This window comes from Mixophyes fleayi, chromosome 2 (genome assembly GCF_038048845.1).
Source record: "Mixophyes fleayi isolate aMixFle1 chromosome 2, aMixFle1.hap1, whole genome shotgun sequence".
NCBI classification, from domain to species: Eukaryota; Metazoa; Chordata; class Amphibia; order Anura; family Limnodynastidae; genus Mixophyes; species Mixophyes fleayi.
Genome location: NC_134403.1, coordinates 62,933,272 through 62,954,538, shown reverse-complemented (window position 1 = coordinate 62,954,538; position 21,267 = coordinate 62,933,272). Strand labels below are relative to the sequence as shown.

Below are 21,267 nucleotides of genomic sequence, written 5' to 3'. Positions count from 1 at the left end.
TTAAGGAAAGTTAAAAAAAAGTTAAAAATTGAGTAAGTCGTCTCCTGGACAAAACCATGTTATAATGCAAGGGGTGAAAATTAGTTTTCTAAGTGAAATACTGTCTGTTTTTTCATGTAGCACAAATATCAACCTTAAATTTAGTGCACAAATAAGATATCAAGTATTACTACATGAAAAAAACAAAGCAGTATTAAACTTATGTGCAATATAGAAAACTAATTTGCACCCCTGGCATTGTAACATGGTTTTGTCCAGGAGACTATATACTCAAATTTTTACTTAACTTTCCTTAATGTTCTGTGCGGTCTTTTGTGAATTTATGATCCTCATAGTTATTGGATGTATCCTGCAGCATCTTGTGCAGTAGAGCACAGCAGACCTACACCTGATTTCAACAGTGCACATATCTTGAGATCCGTGCCTTGTTGAGTTTGGGAGTACTCAAAGCCTAAATACATGTGTATAATACTAAATCCGGGTTGCGCTCGGGGTATGTGCCTTGATGAAACAGGCCCTAAGAGTGGACCCACTGTGTTGCTAGTGGATGATTCACCTGACGCACAAAATCTAAATGAGTGTCTGATCTTCACCAGAGGCTGTGTAAGAGGGTGATGAACTGAGCGTAGGGACACCAAAAAGCAGGGCCGTCTTTCCGACTGGGCACGATGGGCAGGTGCTCGGGGGCCCAGAAGGAAAGGGGGCCCAAGGCAGCAAGACAGGACTGCTGTAAAAAAAAAAAAAAATCCTGTGTAAAAAAAAAACAAAAAAAACAAAAAACTTACCTTTTGCAGTCAGGTGGCGATCTGGCTCCCTCCCTGGTCCCCTCTTCCGTGCTGTGCTCGCAGTGAATGTTGGGCGTGATGTCACGCCCAACATTCACTGCAAGCACAGCACGGAGGATCGCAGAACAGAGAGACTCAGCGCGGAAAAAAGAAGAGAAGGGGATCGGACTTAAGGTAAGTTAAGGGGGCCCCTATATATGTGTGTAAAAAAAAAAGTGATTTTATATATATATATATATATATATATATATATATTTATATTTAGGGGTCCCGATGCACCACTGCATTACCTGGGGGCCATAATGTAGTTAAGGTGGCCCTGCCACAAGTCACTGTCAGAGACACAGAACAGGATGTGTAACACAGGTTCAATGTCAGGAAACAAGCTGAAGGTCAAGTATTTTTTTCTTCCATACAATAGAAACATTATATGAGGACAGCATATGGGAGTAATTTCATTTGAGTGTATTGCAATTCAAAGTGTTTTTTATTACTTTAATGTCCTTTTAAAGTGTTAGCTTTGAAAGTTATGTGTGAAACAGTATGTATGGAGCAATTTAACCCTGTTTATATTACAAATATTGGGAATTGTGCACAGTCTCCAGAATGAAGATTGGACTTCTTCCATCTTACTAACAGCTATTTATGCACTTGACTGCAAGGATATGTCTAATTCTATTTAAAACCCCTTAATGACCTCTTCAGTCACAATAAGCACTGGTAATGAATACAATGGATTAACTGAACACAAACAGTAAAGACGTGTTCTCTTTTATTTGGGTCTGATAATGTGGCTCGGCTCTCTTCGTGCACCTGGACTAGTCACTTTATCTTCATATGCCTCCAAGGCTGATATAAAGTGTTAACTCTACAGGAAAAGTTGATTATGCCTAAAAATTTCTATGACGAGATCCGTATGCTCAAATAAAAATGTAATTGCTTGTCCACTTGGCTTGTAGCATATGAATTGTGGGATGATAAGCCAATATTCACTGTTATATATGACATTTATGATTTTGTAGGCCTCTATCTCACATCCTTTCCAATTACTTTGTAGTCTAGATTTTCATTGTCTGGTGAAAGAGTGACTAATCTATTTTCTCTGTGTCGTGAGGTGGGCTGTGGATTATTAAACTTGAAAGGACAGTAAATTCATGATCTTTGTTAAAAAATATATTTCACTGATTTAATTTGTAGACACTATGACAAAATCCCAAGTGTTTATTCTTTTTCATTAAGGCACACACACAAAATCACTCATTGGAACCTTTTTTTCTGTCTTACTTTCCTAACAGGTTTTTACAAGATATGGCAAGTGTTACACTTTTAACTCTGGTCAGAATGGACGAACTCCCTTTATTACTACTAAAGGTGGCACAGGAAATGGCTTGGAGCTAATGCTGGATATTCAACAAGATGAATATTTGCCGGTCTGGGGAGAAACCGGTTGGTAAATTTACTTTTTCTCCCATTTACCTCAATTCACATTGAGACAGTTGACTTACTGTTTATTATTTATACTCTAGATGAGACCTCATTTGAAGCAGGAATCAAGGTTCAGATTCATAGTCAAGATGAACCTCCCTTCATTGACCAGCTCGGATTTGGGGTGGCACCTGGATTCCAGACTTTTGTGTCCTGCCAGGAGCAGCGAGTGAGTATATGTATTTTGAATTCTTACTTTGAAAAACTAGATTGTTATCTAAACTCACAGAAATAAGGAATGCATCTATAGTTTTTAAAGCAGCAGAACGTTTAATTTTATAGACTTTCATGCTTTCCATTTGTTCAGCAAAATTGTGGCATGTATTGGGACCTTAAGTAACAAAGTGTAATTAATAGTAAGTATTTATAGGATTAGGGGCAACAGAAAACTCAGCAGTTCCTGTCTATGGTGACTGTGCTTACTCTGATTTTCAGAAGCTAGATACAAGTGATAGTATCTGTTGTAGCATAAACTTGAAGATTATCACCAGACAGCAGCAAGAGTATTGATGAATTCAGCTCAAGTCAGAGACTTGAATTTCTACGTTAATAAGGATTTTCTGAGAAGTAAAGAAATGTAAAACTGTGCATTTTAATAAGTTATAACGCATCGAAAATAGATTTTATTTCAAAATCATTAGCAACATTACCAATATTCATCCATGTAGCAGTGTGTGATGACTGCACTTTAATGAATGGGAGCCTCAATATTGACTTTATTATGCTGTATAGAGCTATTGATAAGTGAGACTAATGCAGTATTATTATTAATATTATTATTATTATCCTTTATTTATATGGTGCCACAAGATTTCTGCAGCGTCGTTCAAGTACAAACAGTAGACCATACAGGGTGAAACATTCCAGAACAATAAATAAATAATGCCAAGACTGTAAATGCTCCAAGCATAGCTAGTACAGAGAATATGGAGCAGAAGAATAGGTGTAAAGACAGGAGGGAAGAGGACTCTGCTCGTAAGAACTTACATTGTAAAGGGAGGGCAAACAGACAGCAGGCAATATGGAGAGTCAGTGGAGGGGATCAAGTGCAAGTGGAGCTAGTAAGGGGACAGAAGAAGAGAGAGGTGAGGAGATCAAGCGCGGAGAGATGGTTAGGTGGATGGCTGGTAGGTTTTGAAGAACAGATGAGTTTTATGTGCCCATTTGAAGGTGCACAGATTGGGGGACAGTCGGATAGAAGGTGGGAGGTCATTCCAGTGGAGGGGGGCAGCCCGGAAGAAATTCTGGAGTGGGAAGAGGTGATCAGAGCGGAGGTGAGGTGATGGTCATTGGCCGATCGCAGTGAACGGGTGGGAGTGTGAATGGATAGGAGGTTGGAGATATATGGGGCAGTGGAGTGAAGAGGGCCTTCTAGGTTAGGGTGAGGATAAGCTATATTTTTATTTCTTTATTTCATTTCTAAATAATACTATATAGATAATGCTATTTAAAATCTAATTTAGTAAGTGAAAGAAATCTTACTTTTCTAAATTTTTTACCCCCAATACTGTATGTAGTTTGGTGCAGGTAAGGGCATCACACTGTCCCTCCAACTTCATCACACTGGTCCCCCTTCATCACACTGCCCCCCATCACACTGTGGACACTGGTACTCTACTTCATTACACTGCTCCCCATCCTTCACACTGCTCCCCCTCGTTCATCACACTGCTCCCCCTCGTTCATCACACTGCTCCCCTCCTTCATCACACTGCTCCCCCCTCCTTCACCACACTGCTCCCTCTCCTTCATCAAACTGCTCCCCCCTCCTTCATCACACTGCTCCCTCTACTTCATCAAACTGCTCCCCCTCTTTCATCACACTGCTCCCCCTCCTTCATCACACTGCTCCCCCTCCTTCATCACACTGCTCCCCCCTCCTTCATCACACAGCTCCCTCTGCTTCATCACACTGCTCCCCCTCGTTCATCACACTGCTCCCCCCTCCTTCATCACACAGCTCCCTCTCCTTCATCAAACTGCTCCCCCTCCTTCATCACACTGCTCCCCCTCTTTCACCACACTGCTCCCCCTCCTTCATCACACTGCACCCCATCCTTCACACTGCTCCCCCTCGTTCATCACACTGCTCCCCCTTGTTCATCACACTGCTCCCCTCCTTCATCACACTGCTCCCCTCCTTCATAACACTGCTCCCTCTCCTTCATCAAAATGCTCCCCCCTCCTTCATCACACTGCTCCCTCTACTTCATCAAACTGCTCCCCCTCTTTCCTCACACTGCTCCCCCTCCTTCATCACACTACTCCCCCTCCTTCATCACACTGCTCCCCCCTCCTTCATCACACTGCTCCCTCTCCTTCATCAAACTGCTCCCCCTCCTTCATCACACTGCTCCTCTCCTTCATCACACTGCTCCCCCTCCTTCATCACACTGCTCCCCTCCTTCATCACACTGCTCCCCCTCGTTCATCACACTGCTCTCCTCCTTCATCACACTGCTCCCTCTTCTTCACACTGCTCCCCCTCCATCACAATGTCCATCCTTGTTTATTAACGCACTGTGCCCTCTTCTTCTTAACCACACTGTAGGTGTGAAAGAAATCTTACTTTTCTAAATTTTTTACACCCAATACTGTATGTAGTCTGGTGCAGGTAAGAGCATCACACTGTCCCCCCAACTTCATCACACTGGTCCCCCTTCATCACACTGCCCCCCATCACACTGTGGACACTGCTACGCTACTTCATTACACTGCTCCCCATCCTTCACACTGCTCCCCCTCGTTCATCACACTGCTCCCCTCCTTCATCACACTGCTCCCCTCCTTCATCACACTGTTCTCCCTCCTTCATCACACTGCTCCCCCCTCCTTCATCACACTGCTCCCTCTACTTCATCAAACTGCTCCCCCTCTTTCATCACACTGCTCCCCCTCCTTCATCACACTGCTCCTCTCCTTCATCACACTGCTCCCCCTCCTTCATCACACTGCTTCCCCTCCTTCATCACACTGCTCCCCTCCTTCATCACACTGCTCCCCCTCCATCACACTGCTCCCCCTCCTTCATCACACTGCTCCCCACCTTCATCACACGGCTCCCTCTACTTCATCACACTGCTCCCCTCCTTCATCACACTGCTCCCCTCCTTCACACTGCTACCCCTTGTTCATCATACTGCTCTTCTCCTTCATCACACTGCTCCCCCTCCTTCATCACACTGCTCCCCTCCTTCATCACACTGCTCCCCCTCCTTCATCACACTGCTCCCCTCCTTCATCACACTGCTCCCCCTACTTCATCACACTGCTCCCCTCCTTCATCACACTGCTCCCCCTCCTTTATCACACTGCTCCCCTCCTTCATCACACTGCTCCCCCTCCTTCATCACACTGCTCCCCCTCCTTCATCACACTGCTCCCCCTCCTTCATCACAATGCTCCCTCTTCTTCACACTGCTCCCCCTCCATCACAATGTCCATCCTTGTTTATTACTGCACTGTGCCCTCTTCTTCTTAACCACACTGTGCCCCCTTCTTCTTCACCACATTGTGCCCCCATCATTATAACCACACTGTGCCCCTGTCATTATGACCACACTGCTCCATCTCCTTCATCATGCTTATCCCCCTTCTTCATCCCACTGTTCCCATCCTTCATCACACTGCTCCCCCTCCTTCATCACACTGCTCTCCCTCCTTCATCACACTGCTCTCCCTCCTTCATCACACTGCTCTTCCTCCTTCATCACACTGCTCCCCCTCCTTCATCACACTGCTCTCCCTCCTTCACACTGCTCCCCCTCCTTCATCACACTGCTCTCCCTCCTTCACACTGCTCCCCCTCCTTCATCACACTGCTCCCCTCCTTCATCACACTGCTCCCCCTCCTTCATCACACTGCTCCCCTCCTTCATCACACTGCTCCCCCTCCTTCATCACACTGCTCCCCCTCCTTCATCACACTGCTCCCCCTCCTTCATCACAATGCTCCCTCTTCTTCACACTGCTCCCCCTCCATCACAATGTCCATCCTTGTTTATTACTGCACTGTGCCCTCTTCTTCTTAACCACACTGTGCCATCTTCTTCTTAACCATACTGTGCCCCCTTCTTCTTCACCACATTGTGCCCCCATCATTATAACCACACTGTGCCCCTGTCATTATGACCACACTGCTCCATCTCCTTCATCATGCTTATCCCCCTTCTTCATGCCACTGTTCCCATCCTTCATCACACTGCTCCCCCTCCTTCATCACACTGCTCTCCCTCCTTCATCACACTGCTCCCCCTCCTTCATCACACTGCTCTCCCTCCTTCACACTGCTCCCCCTCCTTCATCACACTGCTCTCCCTCCTTCATCACACTGCTCCCCCTCCTTCATCACACTGTTCTTCCTCCTTCATCACACTGCTCTTCCTCCTTCATCACACTGCTCTCCCTCCTTCATCACACTGCTCCCCCTCCTTCATCACACTGCTCTCCCTCCTTCACACTGCTCCCCCTCCTTCATCACACTGCTCTCCCTCCTTCATCACACTGCTCCCCCTCCTTCATCACACTGTTCTCCCTCCTTCATCACACTGCTCTTCCTCCTTCATCACACTGCTCTCCCTCCTTCATCACACTGCTCCCCCTCCTTCATCACACTGCTCCCCCTCCTTCATCACACTGCTCTCCCTCCTTCATCACACTGCTCCCCCTCCTTCATCACACTCTTCTCCCTCCTTCATCACACTGCTCTCCCTCCTTCATCACACTGCTCTTCCTCCTTCATCACACTGCTCTCCCTCCTTCACACTGCTCCCCCTCCATCACACTGTTCTCACTTGTTCATTACCACACTGTGCCCCCTTCTTCTTAACCACACTGTGCCCTCTTCTTCTTCACCACACTATGTCCCCTTTTCATCCCCACACTGAGCTCCCTTCTTATCCCATTCTCCGCTTACCTTCCTGTGGTCTTCTTTACTTCTGGCAGCTGCTCCTCTTTGTGTGCATCAGGGATGTGATGATGGCATCATGCCCAATTATCAGTGAGAAGGAGTGCGCAAGCCAACGGAAAGTAATGACCGTTCGGGGGGCATGTGTCCTATTGCCTACCCCTGAACCCATAACTGTATATATGTGACTTAACATCGCTTGCTCACCCCCTGCTTTTATGTCATGTAGCAGAGCAAATGTTGTATTACATTCATCGTAGACATAGACACAATTAATAAGCATAAAAATTATCACAGCTAGAAGCATGTTCAATGTTTACTTTTCTTTCCTTCCTCTCACTCTGTCTGTCCTACTTGTGATTGTTCTAGCTCACATACCTGCCCCCACCCTGGGGAGACTGCAAATCTAGTACCATGGACTCTGAATTCTTTGACACATACAGTATTTCTGCATGTCGGATCGACTGCGAAACACGTTACCTGGTGGAGAACTGTAACTGTCGCATGGTGCATATGCCAGGTAATCTATGCTTTATTGTAGTCTTCTCCATTAATAATACAAGGTGTTGGTTCAGGGTCTCTACACAACAATTTATGTTTTTCATTGTCGTCATCATATTTGTTCATCAATTAGATAAAATTACTACACTGCAACGATTACCTTCACATATCAAAATGGATGATCTTACTACTATATGATTCTGAAATATCAATAATTACATCTTCTCACATCCTTTAGCACACAATAACACTGACAGGGTGCTAGAATGTAATGGCTGCCATAGATTTAATATAATTTAATAATTTAGTTTTAAAACCCCAGGGAGATTGTTTGTGTTTGCGAAGGAGCTTGCAAAAGAGTGTATTCAGCTGTAGCGAAAGCAGTTATAAGGGTCCCTGGGATTATGAATGGAGAGAGAAGGGCGGGCCCCATTCATCAGGTCCATTTCGGGTCTTCCAGAGATATAGTAAGTTGTTAGCTAATCAGGAGTTGCACCTGATAGGTAGTAGTTTTATGGGATGGAAGGTAAATCTTAAATTTAAAATAATCCACATTACAAATGAAGCTTTGTTTTATGGAGGCTGTTAAGAAGGAAAATGTGGCTCTTTCCTGCCTGTTAAGAAGTCATAGCAGGAGCTTAGGGATCTAATGAAAAAAACGTTTGCAAGCAGCAGAGAAATATTCTGAATATAGCAATTTCTTGAATTATAAGAATAGAATTTGGAATAAAGAACTGCAAGTGAATAAATAGAAGAACAAGCGTGCAGTCATCTTGGCAGCTTAATGATGAGATTAATATTTACTAATTATAGATTTGAGCTGTTCTAACAAACAAGTTATACAAAATGTAATGTAATAGCTACATATTCTACAGACTATAATTCTGGTACAATTATGTACACTTATTACATATACACTCAATATAACTGCATTTTCTGATTTGTACTAAATAATTATTAAATGAATTTCATTGTAAACCACAAACTGATTAAAGAGGTTATGCATTAAGGGTAAAAATTCACTATATTTATGTCTGTTCGAATGTAGCAAAATAATTTCAAAGCAGTTTATTATATAGCGCTTTACAGAGAATATTTAATCATTGTCATCAGCCCATGCTTTAGAACAGAATCAAACCCATCACCCCTGTGCTATGAGACAGCAATGCTAACCACTGTGCCACTGCTCCGGTGTAGTAATAAGTGAGCCCAGGCTGACTAGCACTGGGGCTGGATTTTTAAAATATGTAGGGGGCTGTTTATTTTTAGCAGCATTGTTTTTTTAAAATAAGGACCAGTGCTGTGACGAGAGAGCTAATTTGCTGTTTATTTTTTTCTATTGTTTTATACTTTTTATCCTGCTGTCCAGCATCAGCAGATGAACAGTCTATCACAGTTTTCTAAGATGGACATAGCAGGATTGCTTTATTTAGCAACAGCTGCTCGTCCCTGATCATCCCTTAAAACCAGGGATCACACTAAACATTGCAACCTCCAAATTTTAAAGAAAAGCTCCTCCACTGCAAAACCTCATGGATTCCTAAATTGGCAGCTATGCTATAAACGTTTAATTATGCCGCAATAATACTCTGTCAGTGTCAGAGGTATAAAGAACCACTGCTGTGATATGAGCCGGCAGCAATAAGATATTCTAGTGCACTGCTATGGGAACTGTCAGACAGCATTTAAGTCAAGTCATTATCAAAATATCATTATTGGTAGCAATTGCTGTTATTGTTACCCTGTGTTTGGTCTACAGTTTTTATGGCTCAAACAGGTTTACCCACGATGAACGTACTCTGGGCAAACATACATAAACTTTACCAACATATATTGTGCCATCATTGAGATCAGGGGGTAAATGTATTAATCTCCGGATTCTTGAACTCCCGCGAGTTCGGCGTCTTCAGCGCTTAAATTTAAAGCGGCCCTGCCTTGTAAAGGGAAACTTCCCTTTACAAGGCAGCGCCGCTTTAAATTTAAGCGCTGAAAACGCTGAACTCGCAGGAGTTCAAGAATCTGGAGATTAATACATTTACCCCCAGATATTAATTGAGACTGGAGGCTAGATTTACTAAAGGGCGGCTTGATGAAACCACCAATTTGTAGACATTTTAAAACCGCCGGATTCAATAAAGGCCAAACCGCCATTAAAACGGCCAGAATGAACATTTTTAACAACCACCACTTTACAGATCGCCGTCCCGATTTTAACAATGATGAACATACAAACAGACGGATTTACTAAGTTGGGGTTTGCAAAACCGCCATACAAACAGACAAAATAAAAGAGGTGGTTGGGAGAGGCGATATTGCCCAAACTGCTGCTGTTTGAGGTATTTTACCATTCAGAACATAAGATGAAGCACCATTGACATATCATCATCACCATTTATTATATAGCGCCACTAATTCTGCAGCGCTGTACAGAGAACTCACTCACTACAGTCCCTGCCCCATTGGGACTTACAGTCTAAATTCCCTAACACACACATACACACACACACACAGACTAGGGTCAATTTTTTAGCAGCCAATTAACCTACCAGTATGTTTTTGGAGTGTGGGAGGAAACTGGAGCACCCGGAGGAAACCCACGCAAACACGGGGAGAACATACAAACTCCTCACAGATAAGGCCATGGTCGGGAATTGAACTCATGACCCCTGCGCTGTAAGGCAGAACTGCTAACCACTTAGCCACCATGCTGCCGAAATCATATAAATTATAAATTAGGAGCAATCATTATTGATTAGGGGCAAAATTCATTTATAATTAACTTATGGTGTAAATTTTATTTTTCATTATATTATGGAAAAGAGTTATTGTATTATGAAAATTGATATGTATTATGCAAATTGAAATGTATAAGAAAGGGTTAAACACATTTTTAACAGAAAAGGGTATCCAGGGTTACGACCGTTAATTAAAATGAAGGAAAGTGGTAGATCCAGGGAGCAATAGGTCTGCAATATTGGGTCAGGAGGGATTTTACTGGACTGAAACAGATTGGCGATTGCGTCATCTGGATCAATTTCAAATATAAGAGAGGGATCTCAGGAGTCCCAAAATAGGTTGAACTTGATGGACTGCTGTCTTTTTTCAAACTCATCAACTATGTTGTTATGTTAAATTAAGGGGGAAGTATGAATATATAATTATAATAATTGGACAATACTATTTGATGCTAATGGGGGCAGTAATTATTTATGATGTACACATGTGCCCCCATGATATAATAATACAGTAATACTGTTCCCTTAATATAATGAAAAATAAAATTTGCTCACATATGTTAATCATAAATTAATTTTGTGCTTTAATCAATAAATAATGATTGGCCACATAATTTATATGTCAATGGGGCTTCATCTTATGTTCTCAATTTAAGATAACTCAGACAGCATGCTTGAGCTACCAAGTCAATCCGAAGAAGAAGTAACAGAAAAACCTGTCTGTTTCCTGGCGGTTGTGATGGTGGTTTTGCTAAACCACCGGAGGTTTAGCTGTTTTCAATCCACCTCACATCGCCAGGCATTTTACGTAGCAGCATCAAACCGCCCTATAGTAAATATGTCGGTTTGGAGCACTTAAACCGCCGGCGATGTGTGTGGCGGTTTACACCGCCACCAAACACGATTCCTAGTAAATTTACCTCTGGGTGTTAAAAATGCAGTCGGACTGATAATCCTCATTACTATGGTGTTCCTGTAGGATCTCCCAACATTTGAGACAAAAGAGACAATTCTTTTCACATGTGGCACCAAATTGGACCTAGATCTGTCTACTCAATGCTTGGAGTTGACCTTGCAGTATGGTGACTCAGTGGTTAGCATTGCTGCCTCACAGCGCTTGGGTCATCGGTTCAATTCCAACCAGGGTGCTATCTGTGTAGAGTTTGCTTGTTCTCCTCGTGTTTGATATCAGCTTATGCCCCTATACATTATGGCATTCTGTCCCCACAAACTTTATAACATCCAGCCTTTGTCTGGACATATTTATCCCGTACACATTATATTAGCCTGTGCCCATAGTCATAACATTAGTCTGTGTCCCCAGACATTATACTAGCCTGTGTTCCCACGCGCATTATAAATGCCAGTGTTTAGATTTCTATCCTGTTTTAAATATATCTCCCCACATATCTAAATTCTACTCGCATTATCTTCCTATTCTGAACCTCATTTAGCCGACCATCTGAGCCAGTGTCCCGGGACACTTCACATTCCCCTTTGTCCGCGAACGGCTGTTTTTTTTGTCAGTATAAAATATACAGACTATGCTATATATAAATTCCTTTATTGTTCTGATCTGTGGAAGTTCTGCTGGTGGCAGAGATGACGGGTTTTATTATGCCCTCTTCTCTTGAGTTAGCTGACGTCACTGCACAGTATGGCCGTAGGGAGAGAAGATCACCCTATACCAAAACTGGCTCCCACAGACCAGGTTGACTGAGATTAAGTTGAGGTGTTGAGAGTAGAAATTAGGCATGAAAGAAGCCATCAGTGTTGTAAATGCCATTAACTATTTCAAAATGTAACATTTGACATCATTTACTATTTAGCTGGTAATAACACTTTCACACATAAACTGCTTTATAATGTGGTTGGCCTATCCCGGCACCTCTGTATGATATAGATCGGTAGTGTACCATTCCATATAGTATATACAGAAGTGTGACTGTCTGTATTTATTTTACTCAGGAGATGCTGCATATTGCACCCCAGAGCTATACAAGGAATGTGCAGACCCGGCATTGGGTAAGTTGTGTTTCAATTTCTACTCAGTTTTTTGCCATGTATTGATTGTTATATGCAGAGAAGAGTCTGTGTAGTGTCCTCAGCAGTTATTATTATATCCTTGTTAAAAACATGTTCATAGAGGTGCACATGCAGCATTGGAGCACAGGCAGATGTGAAACATGAATAGTTTATCTCTTTAAAAATTTGTAGTCTATTCAAATGGACTAAAAGTAAAAATTCGAATGCAGCAATGATAGACAAAGCAAGTACAGATAATAATTAGCTAAAGTCTGTGCATGAGCAATGAATTTTACCAGGCCGGGAATCAAGTGAAGCTTTCTGCCTTCACTGGACCCCATAGGAGGAGGTAGGCTACTGCCATCCTGAGATGGCATTAGTATACAGCAAAGCAATGCACTGCTTGCTAGATCCCTAGCATCGCAATCCCCATAGAGCTCCAGTTTCTTCTGTGTTAACCCCTTCAGAAATCGAGTGAAGACCTGTGACAGCCAATCTTTATTGGGCTATTGTAGTTTGTTAAATAGACCCCTTTGGGGTGCATGCTGAGTTGGGTGTAAGCTCAGCGTATAATACGCAAATTTGTACCGCACATGTTCACAAATAATAACACGTCACTACGTCCACATGCAGATTTGGTACTTGTGTCTTATGCTTGTAGAGATGGGATGGTGGGGGGAAGGATCATGTAAATGTAGAACGAGTACAGTAAGAGTGTGGGAACTGAGGCAGACCCGCGCAGAGCCACAAGTACCCCTGTCAGTAGCCATATCAATTGGGGGTGCATGAGGGCTGGTCCAAATACACGCTACAGCGCTAGCTAACTGCTTCTGATTACAAATTCACCTCTGAAGATCATATGTTCTTTCTTAATCGAAAGTGCATTTGTTATATGATTTTGTGGGCATATTTCCAGGGGCTGCAAAACTTTGCACCTCCTGATAGGATTAGTCGGGCAGATCAAGGTAGTCCCTGATAAAAGAAGATTAGGCACACAGATCCTACTAGTTTTGCACTGAAATGCAGAAGTGAGAATTAATTTTGATGAAGGATTGTTCAAATGCATTTACAGGGGAATTCCCAAATTCAACATAAATCAAATTCCCCTTCACCTCTGAGGTGCCGGAGATCAGGTCTTGTCCTTATACTTCAATGTGTGCACTAACAGTTGCACTTCTACAGGAAAGCACATTGCTGGCACTACTTTCACCAATGTAATAAGACGCTTCAAACACACAGAACTAGCAGATGTAATAAGACACCATGATGCCCCCCATATGGAAGAAGCTAAACCCAGCATTATGTTAGGAGTAAAACACATAATTTAAAAGGCTTAAGAGGCAGATCCTAAATTGATAGTTGGTTTAAACTTTATACGTTTTTACTCTTTTCATCCTGCGCATTTTTGCGAAGCATCTGCCGACCCAGAAAACTAGGGGCAGATTGATTTTACAGGGCATGTTTCCAAAATCCGTCATGTGGGTGTGCACTTTAAAATTCGCTTGGTGGACGAGTAGATTCACACATAAAGAAGCATTGCAGGTATGCAGATTTTACAGTTTGTAAATGACCCTATAGAAATAATCAAATTATTCCAACTGATTTGAAGTTCTAGCAAATTTGGAAAGTCTAAGGGCCTCAAAATTGGGGCAGTATAATCATGAATGCCCTATCTGAATTCACTGCTCCAACTTCACAGCTCGCTGTAAAAAAAACAAAAGCAATTAAAATAAACTATAAAATGTTAAATGTTAAATGATTACTTTTTTTTTTTATTTATTATCATCATTAGTAGTTCAACTGCTGGCATCCTGCTTCTAGTGTTGCTATCCTCTGAACATTTTTTCTTTTTTATCTCTCATTGAATGTGCTTATTTAGCTTTCTTTTGCTCTTAATTCTTTTCTATTGCTCTCCTCTCCACTGCCTCAGATTTCCTGGTGGAAAAGGATAATGACTACTGTGTATGCGAGACTCCTTGTAACATGACACGATATGGGAAGGAGCTGTCCATGGTGAAAATCCCCAGCAAAGCTTCAGCACGATATCTGGCCAAGAAGTATAACAAAAGCGAGCAGTATATAGCGTAAGTGTTCAAGCATTCCAGTACACGAGTATGTATAAATTACACTCAGTGCTCTAATGCGGTCAGGTGTTCTAAATGTGGATAGATGTAATGCAAATCTCCCTATAACTGTGGGCACTTTCAACTACCTTGTGTTTCAGTTGTATTGGGATGTAAATGACCTTTAGGACAAAAGCAATCTTGATGATTTATCACCTGGGGTATATGGTTATAAACTGATGAAAGGTATGCAGATGTATGAGTTTCATTTTCGTGCATAGAGGTTAGAGTGAATTCAGTAAACATAACCAATAGCAAATATCAAATAACAATTCATCTAAGCAAAATGCTGTATATAAGTGTTGCTTGTATTAGAACAGAACAATTGTGTGGTTTCGGTGAGTGGCCGGTTTGGCATTCACGCTTTAATGGATAATCCTGTATGCTGTGAGGGGTATGCATTTACCTGGACAGTATGGTGTACGCACTTGTCAGTGTTTCTGAGCGCAGTTGTGCGAGATGTCTGGCTCCAGTCCCTGGCTCTGTTACTTGTTGCGGTCTGCGTAGATCGTGCTCTACACATATGCCTGTGGGAGGCTTGATGTGTCGGTCTGTGGTTTCCCGATCAGGAGGGATGATGGGCGCGTTCAGATGTAGGAGAAGTATGTTTCTCCTATCCCGAGTAATGCTGCTCAAGCATGCGTGGATAACCGGCTCAAGTAAAAGATATGCTACATAGTGAAGTTTGTACAGCACTTGTTTTATTTAAACATTCAGAGCCTGATTTTTTAAGGAGAGCAAAGCAAAACAAAATAGTAGATTTTCTCCTGGACAAAACCAGGTTACAATGCAAGGGGAGCAAATTAGTTTATTATTTTGCACATAAAATATATAATGTCTGTTTTTTCATGTAGCACACAAATACTTGATAGCTTTATATTTGCACTGAATTTTAAAGTTGGTCTAAGACATACCCCATCCCAACTATAAAACTGTTCTCATATTTTAAATTTAGCTCACCCTCCAATGCAACATGGTTTTACCAAGGTGCAAAGTTACTCTTTTTTTTTGTTTTTGTTTTACTTTCTTTAATGGATCAGGCCCTCAATGTTGCACTTACACTTTGATAGATATAAACAGGTATGGGTATAATAGTGGTAGGACTGCAGATCGTAGATGTCTGTCTCTTAGTAAAGCAGCTACTTTGATGTCTTCCGACATGTTTCGTCCATGACTGGACTTTTTCAAGGAATGATTGTAAAATGTCCACTCCAAATTCTTAGGGGGGTATTCAATTGTTAGCGTTAACGGAAAAAAACGAGCGCTCAAAAAATCTTAGCGTTAATACGGTAATTACTCGCGGAATTTCAGCTCGCGAGTAAACTACCGTATTAACGCTTTTCTCGCACAATATTACCGTATAAACGGTAATATTTTTTGAGCGCTCGTTTTTTTCCGTTAACGCTAACAATTGAATACCCTCCTTATAGTCCAGGGTGATTAGGAACAGGTTACACCTGGGTGTGATCAGTGCATTTGATTTGAATGTCCTTCCTAATTGCTAGTTTTGTGCTTATAACTTACAACCCGTTTGATAAAGTCTTCAGAAGAAACGCATCAAGGGCATTCTCTGGAAGTTTGGCGTTCATCAGCTGGATGTGGAGTTCTTATCCTTTTGCAGCTGACATTTTGTTTCCAGATAAACTTTCTTCTTTATACTTGATGTACTATTTTATATTTGAGATATTCCTGGCTTCTGATTTAAGTAATACACTATGGGATTTCCATCTGTTTGAGTAATCATATGGACTTCCCCTTTATAGATCATTGCCTGGGAAGTTGGTGATGTTCTCCTACCCTATTATAAGATAAGCCTCATAAATTTTCTTTTTTGGTACGTGGCCAACCACATTCACGTTTACATATATTGGTTGTTTTACAATTTCACACTTTGTTTGGCTCTTCTGTTTTTTATTTTTGCTTTTAGGTTTTCATCTGCAAATAGTTGCTAATAGACGTGAAGCAGCAGCCTACTGTATGTGTTGTTTTCTTTATTGTACACCCTTTTTTTGCACATTATTTCACTAAGCGCCATTTGGTCTATTTACTGTTTTATCATGTTGTTTATTTTAATTTATAATGGTTTACTTTAATGTATCTTTAACCCCTTCAGAGAATTAACATACTAATGGCCACTTATGTCTGAAATCTGTTCTCATGCAGAGCAGTCACACTTTATTATAGATCATAACGTTCCTCTCTGGATTTTTTAAAGCTAGCAGAGGGATTATTCTCTACAGTATGGATCATAAGTTTGATTGACAAGTTATAATTATTATGCTTACATTGCCTCGCATTAAGATTGGCATTTTTTGTGGCCAGCCAGAACTACATAAACCTTGTTCTGCCTAAAGCTGAAAGAAGCAGGCAATTATTAACCTGGCACTAAAGAATCACCGTATAGGAGATTTCTATCATCTGTAGACAATGTACCGTACAGAGTGCGTAGTTACCTTATGTACTCAGCGCAGAATATTAATTCTCCATGACTACCATATTGTCAGTTGATAAACCATTGACTATAAAAGAATGCGAGTTTGCTCTCAGTGGCAGAAATGGTCTTTCAATTAATAATGCTTTTATACGTTATAAAATAGGCATTACATTGTTCTTGTGCTTTTATTGTGGGCAGATGCGCAGAGCTAGTGGAACAGTGAAGCAAAGCTTCAGTTCTATTCAATAAACTCATAAGCGTAAGTAATTCTATCAGATAACTAGCTGAGGAATGGACAATTTAAATACTCCGTGCCTGATTCTGAGTTGGCTGTGCACCCTTTTTTGTAGCATAAATTATGAAAATTTGAAGCTTGCAAGCACACAACGAGAGCGCCTAAATATACGTGCATGCAGAATGGCATCATCTGATACCTCCTTACGACTGGATAGGCAGAACAGAGGAGGGATGGGGTGGGTAACGTATGCCGAGTACAGTAAGGGTGTTGTGGCGATTATGTATTGCACCTAATCACTGTTACATGTATGACCATGTGTACTTTGTATGTAACCTTAATGCTAAACTTGTAAAATAATGTCAGTGAGCTTTGCTGAATGACATAAGTTTGACCTTTGCAAGTGTCAAGAGTCTTTAGGAAGTAACCAGACCAGACAGATAAGATCTCTGAGACTTTTCGGAGTTTGTGTAAACAGTACGGCCAGCCGGGCAGAGCAGAGATGAGAAATCCTGCCCTTTGAGATGCCAGACCTATATCTCAGGAAAGAGATAGCTCATTTCAAAAGCCCTGTATTATTCTAGGAACAAGTCTGCTCTGACATTGGGAGAGGTAATTTACAAAGGTGGGGGTGAGAGCAATGTGAGAAGGTTAAAAATCAACTGCCTACCCAGTAATCTTGTTCATTCTATGAGATGACCAGTCTAGGTTGGAGTGTGCCATCTGTCTTAAAGTGTACTCCTCTCATGCCAGGTCTTAAACTACTAAGTTAGTGACTCTGGTTTAATTTCCTATTTTATTTCTGAAACTTATTTGTGCAACTTATTCTGTATGTGTTGTTATTAACTGTTTTATACTTAAAAATTGGAAACGTTTTTCTGATTAAATACATTTAATCTAGCATATTCTACATGATTCTTTGTGAATTTACGAAGCCAAGTGAGGCTCATGCTACATGTGTTTGTAATTTAAAGTGTGAAATATTAATTAGTGGTTTTGGTGAACCCAAAGACTCCATAGTAAATGCTTTGTGGTAGCAGAAAAGGTGTATTTATTGGTAAGTGACTAAGGTGACTCCAGTCAATGCCAGCTGTTTCAGATTCCTGTATCTGAGGCAGGCTGGTCGTTCGTGACAGGTGTGTTTATGTAAATACAGCTCAGGCAAACCAGCACAGAGATCCAAATCATCATCATCATTTATTTATATAGCGCCAGCAGATTCGTAGCACTTAACAATTGGGAACAAACAGTAATGAAAATACTGGGTAATACATACATAGAGAGAGGTAAAAGGGTCCCGCTCGCAAGCTTGCAATCTATACACTTGACAGAAGCAGAGTCCAGTACAGGCTGATAATTATAATGGTCGTCTACACTAGCTAGCTGCTTCTGATTGTCTGATTGCAATATCACCTCTGAAACCGATAGGGGCTTTCTCCACCGATCGTGCATATATTATACGATTTTGTGGGCATAATGTAGAAAAACATTTTTTGCTACTTTCATTTGCATGCGATAAGGAATATTATATCTGCTGGGTTATATAAAGCCTAATAGCGGATGTGTTTCTTTCCGTCAAAAAAAATGTTAAACTTTTCTTGTGCTTATGACCTGGTTGTGTGTACGCGTATGTGGGTGCACAGTATATATGCCTGACGTAAACCTGGTGCATACGCTGCATGTGCAGGATTGGGTCTATCTTATGATGCATGCGACGCAGCTTATAGGTGTAAATACGCTATTTTTACTGATGATTGTTTTGTAAAGTAAATTACGTCCAACATGCGTCCAACTCAGCATCAGGCCCTCTGTGTGGAAGACATCATTATAGAGATGATTTACTAACCTCAAAGGTGCAGCACAGACTTCTCTTTGGCGGTACTGCACCCCTTGATATGCACACTTACGCCTTGATTTCCACCATAGTGCATCAGTTTGTGGAGCCAGGTGGCAGCATTTGTAGAGTAGCAGAAGTTTGCACTGATGAGAGGAGTTGGGTGGAGTAAGGACATCCCTTGCAGGGCAAGCATACAGGTGCAGAGCAGGCATATAGGTGCAGAGCAAGCATAGAGGTGCAGAGCAGGCATAGAGGTGCAGAGCAGGCATACAGGTGCAGAGCAAACATACAGGTGCAGAGCAAGCATACAGGTGCAGAGCAGGCATACAGATGCAGAGAAGGCATACAAGTGCAGAGCAAGCATACAGGTGCAGAGCAGGCATACAGATGCAGAGCAGGCATACAAGTGCAGAGCAGGCATACAGATGCAGAGTAGGCATATAGGTGCAAAGCAGGCATAGAGGTGCAGAGCAAGCATACAGGTGCAGAGCAGGCATACAGGTGAAGAGCAAGGATACAGGTGCAGAACAGGCATACAGATGCAGAGCAGGTATACAGATGCAGAGCAGGCATACAGGCGCAGAGCAGGCATACAGATGCAGAGCAAGGTAGAGTAAGGTTTGATTGTGTAAAAATGGAACTATTAAAATGAAATAAAGGAGTGAAAAAGCACACACAGCCTTTTCTATTACATTGTTGTATTACAATGCTCCTGGAAATGCTCTAAGCTGGTGCAAAATTCAAGTCTTTTTGCGTAGTAGAAATAGCCGTGTGCAGCCTCCAATCCTTTATCTCATTTCAGTAATCTTGTTCTATAAACTGAAGTCTCATTTCTGCACTGCTCCTACTCCATAGTTAACTCTTTTACTTTGCCCCCTCTGCCTGTACACACTGCTTATCCAGAAATGCTCCAATCTTGCCCTCAAAGCTATGAACCCTGACAAAAATCTTGGCACAACTGGACAAATCAAAGCTTACAATGAGTTAAAAAGTACTTTGCACTGCAGATTGGCCAGTTTGCTCTTCATCAATTACCTACTTTGTTTTCAATTAATACATTGGGACCAATTTATCAAAGGGTGAAAAGCCCTATTGGCACCTGAAAACTCATTTTCTGCACTAGTAAGGCAAATGGCTCTTTTTGCTTCACCCTACATAATAAAAAGATTAGCACTGGAGATAAGCCCACCAGCATTAAGTTTCCTGAAGAAGGTTTCCTTATCTTTTTGCAATAGTAATGGAAACTGGGCAGTTTCACGCATACACCAGCCCCTCACATGCTCAGTAGTGCAGAACAGGGGTCTCCACAGCATTACATCATTTCTGGGTATCTTTCACCGTAGCAACTTAGTATCATCTCGATAACAAGAAGTATTATTAATAGGCCCCTTTGTTTCCAAAGAATTCACAATAGTGTCACCATCAGGATAAAGAAATAAGGGATCACTGCGGAGCATTGCCTCTTCGGTGAGGCGCATACATTTGTTTACATGCCAAAATACAATATATACTGGCTATTATAGAAGCAGCTCACATTTTTTGGTTAGTTATCTTTCACAAAGTATAAACTATACGTTTACATTCTCTTACAAGCAACTTTTCATGCACAGTCCCAGTAGACACTCACACTGTGCTTAGCCAACACTAATAAAACATAAACTCATTAATATTATTTAATAGTGTCTATTCATTAGCAAGATTAATGTGTCTTGCCATGGAACATCATCAGTTCACAGAAGACTGATTAACACATGATTAAAGAACAATGCTGTTGTTTGCTCCCAGGTTAATGTAGGGATTGAAATCCGCAACATTCCATCGATTGATAGATTGCAATTTCTATAATCCCCAGTTGTTGGAGATCGCCAGCAGATGTGGAGCCAAGGTTCACTACATAGATTAATATGACAGAATTTATGCAGTATTATTCACTTAATAGGTATAAGGAAATGTCATTCACAATTGACTGATATGCATGTCATTGTCTTATTAGTCACAAAGGTAGAAAATGTGTGAACGCATATGACCCGTTGTTAATAGGATTGGTTACTACTTCAGCTATCCATCCTGGATTATTAACAGTGATGATTAGTAGATTTTTCAAACTGTCAGGCTTACGTAACATTAACATTTTATATTTTTACTTAACATTTTTTATGGCTCAAAGGGAGAGATTCAGTTGGGAGCGAGGTGGCGCAGAA

The 21,267-nt window shown here is 41.5% G+C and overlaps 1 protein-coding gene across 3 annotated transcripts in view; it reads left to right on the top strand.

Moving 5' to 3' along the window:
* The window catches only part of ASIC1 (acid sensing ion channel subunit 1), a 165,888-nt gene that overhangs the window by 120,293 nt on the left and 24,328 nt on the right, over window positions 1-21,267 (top strand). For all 3 annotated transcript variants that reach the window (XM_075199123.1, XM_075199122.1, XM_075199121.1), the window contains exons 4-8: window positions 2,081-2,231; window positions 2,312-2,439; window positions 7,546-7,696; window positions 12,381-12,437; window positions 14,368-14,521. In XM_075199123.1, coding sequence (XP_075055224.1) covers window positions 2,081-2,231; window positions 2,312-2,439; window positions 7,546-7,696; window positions 12,381-12,437; window positions 14,368-14,521 — 641 coding nt within the window. The remainder of the gene's footprint in view (window positions 1-2,080; window positions 2,232-2,311; window positions 2,440-7,545; window positions 7,697-12,380; window positions 12,438-14,367; window positions 14,522-21,267) is intronic.